This window comes from Calonectris borealis, unplaced genomic scaffold (assembly GCF_964195595.1).
Source record: "Calonectris borealis unplaced genomic scaffold, bCalBor7.hap1.2 HAP1_SCAFFOLD_308, whole genome shotgun sequence".
In the NCBI taxonomy this organism is placed as follows: Eukaryota; Metazoa; Chordata; class Aves; order Procellariiformes; family Procellariidae; genus Calonectris; species Calonectris borealis.
Genome location: NW_027441691.1, coordinates 19,911 through 31,000, shown reverse-complemented (window position 1 = coordinate 31,000; position 11,090 = coordinate 19,911). Strand labels below are relative to the sequence as shown.

At 71.2% G+C, this 11,090-nt stretch overlaps 1 protein-coding gene across 1 annotated transcript; it reads left to right on the top strand.

Annotated features, from left to right (window-relative positions):
• Positions 1-14: 14 nt before the first annotated feature.
• LOC142077576 (protein cornichon homolog 2) lies at positions 15-6,014 on the top strand. The gene is made up of 4 exons (XM_075139505.1): positions 15-57; positions 1,115-1,227; positions 2,539-2,682; positions 4,955-6,014. Exons 2-4 carry the CDS (start codon positions 1,157-1,159, stop codon positions 4,980-4,982), a joined length of 243 nt encoding a protein of 80 aa, XP_074995606.1. The 5' UTR covers positions 15-57; positions 1,115-1,156; the 3' UTR covers positions 4,983-6,014.
• The last annotated feature ends 5,076 nt before the right edge of the window (positions 6,015-11,090 follow it).

The window sequence follows — 11,090 nt, the reverse complement described above, 5'->3', positions numbered from 1 at the left end:
TCCCCCCAGCGCGAACGGTTGAAAAACATCGAGCGGATCTGCTGCCTCCTGCGCAAGGTGGGCCTGCACCCCCAAACTGCCTTGGGGACCCCCCAACCCCCTCCTACCTCCTTGGTCACCCCAATACCCCGGGGGGGGGTTCCCAATACCCCAGCACCCTAATACTCCTAGAAGGGCCCATCACCCCCTGGGTGCTCCCCCAATACCCCCACGTGCCCCCTCAAAACCCCCTGGGTAACCCCCTACTCCCCCCTGGTACCCCCAAATATGCCCTGGGTACCCCCCAACTATCCCCTGGGTGCCCCCCAATTCCCCCTCTGGATATCCCCCCCCTAAAAGCCCCTGGGTGCCCCCCAATACCTCTGGGACCCCCCCCCCAATACCTCCTGAGTGTACCCCAGTTCCCTCTGGGTACCCCAAATACCCCCCAGGACCCTGATATCCCTCTGGGTAACAGGCCCCCCCCCCCCCCCCGCCCCGAGAGGGACCCCAATACCCCAATACTCCTTGGGGGGAGCTGACATCCCCTGGGTGCTCCCTGTGGTCTCCCAGGGGACCCCAAACACCCCTTAATTACCCTGATACCCTCTGGGGACCCCAGAGTACCCCGTGGGTACCCCAAGATCCCCTGGGGACCCCCAGTTACCCTGATACCCTCTGGGGGTCCCCAATACCCTGTGAGGACCCCTAATGCTTCATGGGAGCCCCCAATTGCCCTGATACCCCATGGGGACCCCCTAATTGCTCTTGGGTACCCCTAATACCCCCTGGGAACCCCCTAATTTCCCTAATAGCCCCTGGGGACCCCCAATTGCCCTGACACCGCCCCCTCCCCCAAGCATCCCAGTCACCTCCTTGGGCTCCCTATACCCCTGGGAAGCTCCCAATGGCTCCAACCCCCACCCTGGGACACCCCAAGACCGCCCAGGGCCCCCCCCAATTGCAGTGATGCCCCCCCCCCAGAGACCACGATACCCCCCCCTCCTTAAATACTCCCGAGGACCCTTTAATTGCCCTCATCCCCCGCCAGGGGGCGCCAGGAAGGGGCGAGTTGAGGGAGGGGCCTAATGGGGCGTGGCCAGAGGGGGCGTGGCCTGACGCAGGGCGCCCCCAGCTGGTGGTCCCCGAGTACTGCATCCACGGGCTGTTCTGCCTGATGTTCCTGTGCGCGGCCGAGTGGGTGACGCTGGGACTGAACCTGCCCCTGCTGCTCTACCACCTCTGGAGGTGGGGCCACGGGGGGCCACGGGGGGACACGGGGGGACACGGGGGACACGGGGGACACGGGGACATGGGGACATGGGGACCTGCCCCTGCTGCTCTACCACCTCTGGAGGTGGGGACATGGGGGGCCACGGGGGGACACGGGGGACATGGGGACATGGGGACATGGGGACCTGCCCCTGCTGCTCTACCACCTCTGGAGGTGGGGACACGGGGGGACACGGGGGGACACGGGGGACACGGGGACATGGGGACATGGGGACCTGCCCCTGCTGCTCTACCACCTCTGGAGGTGGGGCCACGGGGGGCCACGGGGGGACATGGGGACATGGGGACATGGGGACCTGCCCCTGCTGCTCTACCACCTCTGGAGGTGGGGACACGGGGGGACACGGGGGGACACGGGGGACACGGGGACATGGGGACATGGGGACCTGCCCCTGCTGCTCTACCACCTCTGGAGGTGGGGACATGGGGGGCCACGGGGGGCCACGGGGGGACATGGGGGGACACGGGGGGCCACGGGGGGCCACGGGGGGACATGGGGGGACACGGGGACATGGGGGGACATGGGGGGACACGGGGGGCCACGGGGCCACGGGGGGCCACGGGGGGCCACGGGGGGCCACGGGGACACGGGGACACGGGGGGACATGGGGACCTGCCCCTGCTGCTCTACCACCTCTGGAGGGGGGGACACGGGGGGACACGGGGGGATATGGGGACACAGGGGGACATGGGGGGACATGGGGGGACATGGGGACACGGGGACACGGGGACATGGGGACATGGGGGGACACGGGGGGACACGGGGACATGGGGACCTGCCCCTGCTGCTCTACCACCTCTGGAGGTGGGGCCACGGGGGGACACGGGGGACATGGGGGGACATGGGGACATGGGAGGACACGGGGGGCCACGGGGGGCCACGGGGGACATGGGGACATGGGGGGACACAGGGGGACACGGGGGACATGGGGGGACATGGGGACATGGGGGGACACAGGGGGACACGGGGGGACACGGGAACATGGGGACATGGGGACCTGCCCCTGCTGCTCTACCACCTCTGGAGGTGGGGACACGGGGGGACACGGGGGACATGGGGGGACACGAGGGGACACGGGGACATGGGGACATGGGGGGACACAGGAGGACATGGGGGGACACGGGGGACACAGGGACCTGCCACCGCTGTTGTGGCACCTGTGCTCATGGGGGGGGGGGGGGGAGGGTGAGACGGGGTCCCAGCCCTCGGGGGTGTCCCTGTGGGAGGTGTCCCCGTGTCCCCAGGCCACCTCCGTGTCCCCCCAGGTACTTCCACCGCCCGGCGGACGGCTCGGAGGGGCTCTTTGACGCCGTCTCCATCATGGACGCTGACATCCTGGGCTACTGCCAGAAGGAGGCCTGGTGCAAGCTGGCCTTCTACCTCCTCTCCTTCTTCTACTACCTGTACAGGTGCCACTGGGGGCACTGGGAGGCACTGGGAGGGGTGGGGGTGGCTGGGAGGGGGGTGGGGGGAACTGGGAGGCACGGGGATGGGACTGGGAGGCACTGGGAGGCACTGGGATGGGACTGGGAGGCACTGCGGGGGGACTGGGCGGTACTGGGAGGCAATGGGATGGGACTGGGAGGCACTGGGGGAGGACTGGGCGGTACTGGGAGGCACTGGGATGGGACTGGGAGGCACTGGGGGGGGACTGGGCAGTACTGGGAGGCACTGGGATAGGACTGGGAGGCACTGGGGGGGGACTGGGCGGTACTGGGAGGCACTGGGATGGGACTGGGAGGCACTGCGGGGGGACTGGGCGGTACTGGGAGGCAATGGGATGGGACTGGGAGGCACTGGGGGAGGACTGGGTGGTACTGGGAGGCACTGGGATGGGACTGGGAGGCACTGGGGGGGGAGTGGGAAGCACTGGGAGGGGAGTGGAGGCACTGGGATGGGACTGGTGGGCACTGGGGGGGCACTGGGGGGACTGGGAAGGGGCTGGGAGGGGAGTGGGAAGCATTGGGAGGGGAGTGGAGGCACTGGGATGGGACTGGTGGGCACTGGGGGGGCACTGGGGGGACTGGGAAGGGGCTGGGAGGGGAGTGGGAAGCACTGGGAGGGGAGTGGGGGCACTGGGATGGGACTGGTGGGCACTGGGAGGGCACTGGGGGCACTGGGAGGGGGCTGGGAGGGGAGTGGGAAGCACTGGGAGGGGAGTGGAGGCACTGGGATGGGACTGGTGGGCACTGGGAGGGCACTGGGGGCACTGGGAGGGGGCTGGGAGGGAGTGGGAAGCACTGGGAGGGGAGTGGGGGCACTGGGATGGGACTGGTGGGCACTGGGGGGGCACTGGGGGCACTGGGAGGGGGCTGGGAGGGGAGTGGGAAGCACTGGGAGGGGAGTGGGGGCACTGGGATGGGACTGGTGGGCGCTGGGGGGGCACTGGGGGCACTGGGAGGGGGCTGGGAGGGGAGTGGGAAGCACTGGGAGGGGAGTGGAGGCACTGGGATGGGACTGGTGGGCGCTGGGAGGGCACTGGGGGGACTGGGAGGGGTCTGGGAGGGGAGTGGGAAGCACTGGGAGGGGAGTGGGGGCACTGGGATGGGACTGGTGGGCACTGGGAGGCACTGGGATAGGACTGGGGGCCACTGGGGAGGGACTGGGAGGGGACTGGGAGGCACTGGGATGGGAGTGGTGGGCACTGAGAGGGGAGTAGGGGCACTGGAAGGGCACTGGGAGGTACTGGGAAACTGGGCAGGACTTGGAGGCGACTGGGAGGCACTGGGCTGGGACTGGTAGGCATTAGAATAGGACTGGTGGGCACTGGGAAGGGAATGGGGGCACTGGGGAGCGCGGTGCGGGGGCTGGGATGGGACTGGTGGGCACTGGGAGGCACTGGGTTAGGACTGGGGGCCACTGGGTAGGGACTGGGAGGGGACTGGGAGGCACTGGGCTGGGGGTAGGAATGACTGGGATGAGACTGGGGGCACTGGGGTGTGGCTGGGAGGCACTGGGCTGGGGGTAGGAATGACTGGGATGAGACTGGGGGCACTGGGGAGGGACTGGGAGGCACTGGGCTGGGGGTAGGAATGACTGGGATGAGACTGGGGCACTGGGGAGGGACTGGGAGGCACTGGGCTGGGGGTAGGAATGACTGGGATGAGACTGGGGCACTGGGGAGGGACTGGGAGGCACTGGGCTGGGGGTAGGAATGACTGGGATGAGACTGGGGCACTGGGGAGGGACTGGGAGGCACTGGGCTGGGGGTAGGAATGACTGGGATGAGACTGGGGCACTGGGGAGGGACTGGGAGGCACTGGGCTGGGGGTAGGAATGACTGGGATGAGACTGGGGCACTGGGGAGGGACTGGGAGGCACTGGGCTGGGGGTAGGAATGACTGGGATGAGACTGGGGCACTGGGGAGGGACTGGGAGGCACTGGGCTGGGGGTAGGAATGACTGGGATGAGACTGGGGGCACTGGGGAGGGACTGGGAGGCACTGGGCTGGGGGTAGGAATGACTGGGATGAGACTGGGGGCACTGGGGAGGGACTGGGAGGCACTGGGCTGGGGGTAGGAATGACTGGGATGAGACTGGGGGCACTGGGGAGGGACTGGGAGGCACTGCGAGTGGATTGGGAGGCACTAGGAGGGGCTGGGGGCCACTGGGCTGGGCCAGGGAGGGGTACTGGGAGGGACTGGGAGGCACTGGGAGCACCATGGTGCCCTTCCCCCCAGTATGGTGTACACACTGGTGAGCTTCTGAGGGGAGGCCGTCCCCACCCGCTGCTGCCCGGACGCCTGGGGGCCCCCCGACTCCTGGGTGCCCCCCGACGCCTGGGTGCCCCCCGACGCCTGGGTGCCCCCTGATGTTTGGGTGCCTCTGACATTTGGGTGCCCCCCAACACCTGGGTGCCCCCTGATGCCTGGGTGCCCCCTGATGTTTGGGTGCCCCCCAAGACCTGGGTGCCCCCCAACACCTGGGTGCCCCCCGACGCCTGGGTGCCCCCTGACATTTGGGTGCCCCCGACATTTGGGTGCCCCCGACGCCTGGGTGCCCCCCAACACCTGGGTGCCCCCCAACGCCTCGGTGCCCCCCAAGACCTGGGTGCCCCCTGACGTTTGGGTGCCCCCCGACGTTTGGGTGCCCTCCGCACCTGGGTGCCCCCCGACGCCTGGGTGCCCCCCAAGACCTGGGTGCCCCCCGACGTTTGGGTGCCCCCGGAGGCCTGGGTGCCCCCTGACATTTGGGTGCCCCTGACATTTGGGTGCCCCCGACGCCTGGGTGCCCCCCAACACCTGGGTGCCCCCCGACTCCTGGGTGCCCCCCAAGACCTGGGTGCCCCCTGACGTTTGGGTGCCCCCGAAGTTTGGGTGCCCTCCGCACCTGGGTGCCCCCCAAGACCTGGGTGCCCCCCGACTCCTGGGTGCCCCCCAAGACCTGGGTGCCCCCTGACGTTTGGGTGCCCCCGAAGTTTGGGTGCCCTCTGCACCTGGGTGCCCCCCGACGCCTGGGTGCCCCCCAACACCTGGGTGCCCCCCGACTCCTGGGTGCCCCCCGATGTTTGGGTGCCCCCCGCACCTGGGTCCACTGCCCGCCTCTGAGCTGCCGCTATGACCCCAGTCTGGGGAGCGGGGGGGGGCGCTGGGACCCCCCCCGGGAAGAGGGGGGGATAAGGGGGGACCTCCCAGTCTGGCCCAGTGGCCTCCCAGTTTGTCCCAGTCCAGCCCCTGCTGGGTTTCTGTGTTGGCCGAATCGTCCCCGTTGTGGCTCAATAAAGACAAATGGCACCAGTGACCTGCTGGGGTGGTACTGGGAGCACTGGGGGCGTGGGGAGCACTGGGGCTGGTTGGCCAGCGGGCACTGGGAGGAGCACTGGGAGCACTGGGGCTGGTCAATGGTTGGGAACTGGGAGCACTGGGAACACTGGGGCTGGTTTTCCAGCTGGCACTGGGAGCACTGGGAACACTGGGGCTGGTTTTCCAGCTGACACTGGGAGCAGTGGGGCTGGTTTTCCAGCTGGCACTGGGAGCACTGGGAGCACTGGGGCTGGTTTTCCAGCTGGCACTGGGAGCACTGGGGCTGGCTGGCCACACGGCACTGGGAGGGATGGGGTGGGGTGGGGGGGGTGGGGTTGTCCTGAGACGCCCGGACGGCCGGGTCCCCCCCCCGCCCCGGGTCCCCCCCTCCGCCTCGGTGCCCCCCCTCCCGGGTGCCCCCCCCTCCCGGGTGTTCCCCCCCCGGGTCCCCCCGCCCGGGTCCCCCCCCGCCTGGGTCTCCCCCTCCGCCGGGTCCCCCCCCCCGGTCCCCCTCACCTGCGCCCCCCCCTCCTGGGTGTCCCCCCCCCGGGGCCCCCCCCGCCTGGGGTCGCCCCCGCCGCGTGGGTCCCCAGCCTGGGTCGCCCCCCCGCCCGGGTGTCCCCCCCCCCGGCCTCCCCCCCCCCCGGGTCCCCCCTGCCCGGGTCCCCCCCCCGCCCGGGTCCCCCCCCCGCCTGGGGCCCCCCCCGCCTGCACCCCCCCGGGTGTCCCCCCCCCCAACCCCCCCGCCCGGGTCCCCCCTGCCCGGGTCCCCCCCCCGCCTGGGTCCCCCCCCAGCCGGGTGCCCCCCTCGCCTGGGTCCCCCTCCGGCCCCCTCTCCGGTCCCCCCCCCGCCGGGTGTCCCCCCCCCCGGTCCCCCCTGCCCGGGTGCCCCCCCCCGCCTGGGTCCCCCCCCAGCCGGGTCCCCCCCCCGCCGGGTGTCCCCCTCCGGCCCCCCCCTCCGGTCCCCCCCCCGGGGGGTGTCCCCCCCCCGGTCCCCCCTGCCCGGGTCCCCCCCCCGCCTGGGGTCCCCCCCCCCGCCTGGGTCCCCCCCCAGCCGGGTGCCCCCCCCGCCCGGGTCCCCCCCCCCCCGCCTGGGGCCCCCCCCGCCTGCACCCCCCCCCGGGTGTCCCCCCCCCCAACCCCCCCCGCCGGGGTCCCCCCAGCCCGGGTCCCCCCCCCCGCCTGGGTTCCCCCCCAGCCGGGTGCCCCCCTCGCCTGGGGTCCCCCTCCGGTCCCCCCCTGGGGTCCCCCTCCGGTCCCCCCCCGCCGGTGTCCCCCCCCGCCGGGTGTCCCCCCCCCCGGTCCCCCGCCCGGGTCCCCCCTCCCCGCCTGGGGTGCCCCGCCTGCGCCCACCCCCTCCTGGTGTCCCCCCCAACCCCCCCCGCCCGGGTCCCCCCTGCCCGGGTCCCCCCCGCCTGGGCCCCCCCCGCCTGCACCCCCCCCCGGGTGTCCCCCCCCCCAACCCCCCCGCCCGGGTCCCCCCTGCCCGGGTCCCCCCCCCGCCTGGGTCCCCCCCCAGCCGGGTGCCCCCCCCGCCTGGGTCCCCCCCCGCCTGGGGTCCCCCCTCCAGTCGGGTGCCCCCCCCGCCCGGGTCCCCCCCCCCGCCTGGGTGCCCCCGCCTGCGCCCACCCCCTCCTGGGTGTCCCCCCCCCGCCCGGGTCCCCCCTGCCCGGGTCCCCGCCTGGATCCCCCCCCCAGCCGGGTGCCCCCCTCGCCTGGGGTCCCTCTCCGGCCCCCCCTCCGGTCCCCCCCCCGCCGGGTGTCCCCCCCCCGGTCCCCCCTGCCCGGGTCCCCCCCCGCCTGGGGTCCCCCCCCCCCCGCCTGGGTCCCCCCAGCCGGGTGCCCCCCCCGCCGGGTGTCCCCCTCCGGCCCCCCCCTCCGGTCCCCCCCCGGCGGGTGTCACCCCCCCGGTCCCCCCCCCGCCTGGGGTACCCCCCCCCGCCTGGGTCCCCCCCCAGCCGGGTGCCCCCCCCGCCCGGGTCCCCCCCCCCCACGCCTGGGGTGCCCCCGCCTGCGCCCACCCCCTCCTGGGTGTCCCCCCCCCGCCCGGGTCCCCCCTGCCCGGGTCCCCCCCCCCGCCTGGATCCCCCCCCAGCCGGGTGCCCCCCTCGCCTGGGGTCCCCCTCCGGTCCCCCCCCCCGCCGGGTGTCCCCCCCCCGGTCCCCCCGCCTGGGGTGTCCCCCCCCCGGCCGGTCCCTGGGTGTGGCCCCCGCAGCGGCGCCTCCCTCAGCCGGGGTGGGGGCGGGGAGGCCCGGCCGGCCGCGTGCCCCGCGCCCCATCCCGCGGCGTCCGGGGCGGCTGCAGGATGCTGGCGCTGGTGGCCCTGGTGACGGCGGGGGTGGCGGGGGTGGCCCCGGTGCCACCCTGTCCCCTGGGCTTCGGGCCGGTGCCGGGGGCTGCGGGGGGCTGCGGGGACAGGGACGAATGTCGCACGGCCGCCGTCTGCCACCACATGTGCCTGAACCACCAGGGTGGCTTCGCCTGCCACTGCCACCCCGGCTACGTCCTGCAGCCCGACGGGGCCGCCTGCCGCCCCCGCCGCCCGCGCCCTCCGCCCGCGGGCTCGCACGAAGGCTCGCGCCAGGCCTCACGGCGCAGGAAGAGGCCGCGGGTTGGCGACCCCCGGGCACGCGGCGGCGGTGGGCGGCGGCGCGAGGCGGCGCGGGCGAGGATTTGCACGAGGATTTGCACGAGGGTTTGGAGCGAGGAAGGCAGCCGGCGTGGCGGCAGGGTTCGCGCGGGGAGCCGCGGGAGGATTTGCAGCCAGGCGGGCGCCAGGATTTGCACGAGGATTTGCACGAGGATTTGCACGAGGATCTGCGACCAGGGAAGCAGCAGGATTTGCACGAGGGTTTGCACCCAGGAAGGCAGCGGGAGTTGCAACCCTCTTGGCACCAGGGTCTGCATGGGGACGTGCATGAAGATTTGCACGAGGATTTGCAGCAGGATTCGAGACCAGACAGGCGCCACGGTTTGCACGAGGATTTGCACCGAGGAAGGCAGCGGGAGTTGCAACCGGCATGGCAGCAGGGTTTGCACAAAGATTTGCACGAGCATTTGCACAAGGACTTGCGCCGACACAGCGATCAGGATTCGCGACCGCCTTGGCACCAGGGTTTGCACGGCAGCACGCACGGGGATTCGCACAAGGATCTGCGACCAGGCAGGCACCGGGGTTTGCACGAGGGTTTGCACGAGGACTTGCACGAGGACTTGCGCCAAGACAACGATCAGGATTCACGATCGCCTTGGCACCAGGGTTTGCACGGGGACATGCACCGGGACTTGCGACCAGACAGGCACCGGGGTTTGCACGAGGATTTGCACAAGGATTTGCATGAGGATTTGCACCGAGGAAGGCAGGAGGAGTTGCAACCAGCGTGGCAGCAGGGTTTGCGTGGGGACTTGCACAAGGATTTGCACGAGGATTTGCACGAGGATTTGCAACCAGACAAGCACCAGGGTTTGCACGAGGATTTGCACAAGGATTCGCAGGAGGATTTGCACGAGGGCTTGCGCCGAGGCAGTGATCAGGATTCGCAACCGCCTTGGCGCCGCGGTTTGCACGGGGACTCGCACGAGGATTTGCACGAGGATTTGCACGAGGATTCTCCCAGCTCACCGCTGGCACCTGCCATGTACGGTGACTCCTCCCCTGACCCTACCCACCCTTATAGGGATGAGGACCCTGACACATATGGGGACCCCTATACGGACCTGGAGGACCCCGACACGCAGCCGTGGGACCCCGACACCTATGGGGGCCCCTATACGGGCCTGGCCCACCCCTATAGGGATGAGGACCCCAACATGGGGCCATGGGACCCTGAAACGGAGCCCTGGGACCCCGACATCTATGGGGACCCCTATATGGACCCCTATGGGGATGAGGACCCTGAAAGGGGGCTCTGGGACCCCTATACACCCCCCTTGGACTCCTATGGAGATGAGGACCCTGAGCCTGAGAGCCTCCGTAGGGGCAGGGACCCCCAAACCAGGCCCTGGGACCCCTATGGGGACCCTGATATGGACCCCTATAGGGACGGGGATCCCCAGAACGAGCCCAGGGACACCTACAGAGCCCCAGATACCGAGACTGAGCCCTGGGACCCCCATAGGACCTGGGACCCTCAGACTGACTCCAGGGATCCCTATAGAGCCCAGGAGCCCCAGCCTGACCCCAGGGACCCTATAGACTTGGGGACCACCAGACTGAGCCCCAGGAGCCCCATAGGACCTGGGACCCCCAGATTGACTCCAGGGACTCCTATAGAGCCCAGGAGCCCCAGCCTGACCGCAGGGACCCCTATAGGCTTGGGGACCCTCAGACTTACCCCAGGGACCCCTATAGAGCCCAGGAGCCCCAGCCTGACCCCAGGGACCCCTATAGGCTTGGGGACCACCAGAATGAGCCCCTGGAGCCCCATAGGACCTGGGACCCCCAGACTGACTCCAGGGACCCCTATAGAGCCCAGGAGCCCCAGCCTGACCCCAGGGACTCCTATAGGCTTGGGGACCCCCAGACTGACCCCAGGCACCCCTATAGAGCCCAGGAGCCCCAGCCTGACCCCAGGGACCCCTATAGGCTTGGGGACCACCAGACCGAGCCCCTGGAGCCCCATAGGACCTGGGACCCCCAGACTGACCCTAGGGACCCCTATAGAGCCCAGGAGCCCCAGCCTGACCCCAGGGACCCCTATAGACTTGGAGACCCCCAGACTGACCCTAGGGACCCCTATAGAGCCCAGGAGCCCCAGCCTGACCCCAGGGACCCCTATAGACTTGGGGAGCCCCAGCTTGATCCCAGGGACCCCTATAGAGCCCAGGAGCCCCAGCCTGACCCCAGGGACCCCTATAGGCTTGGAGACCACCAGACCGAGCCCCTGGAGCCCCATAGGACCTGGGACCCCCAGACTGACCCTAGGGACCCCTATAGAGCCCAGGAGCCCCAACCTGACCCCAGAGACCCCTATAGGCTTGGGGACCCCCAGACTGACCCTAGGGACCCCTATAGAGCCCAGGAGCCCCAGCCTGACCCCAGGGACCCCTATAGGCTTGGGGACCACCAGACTGA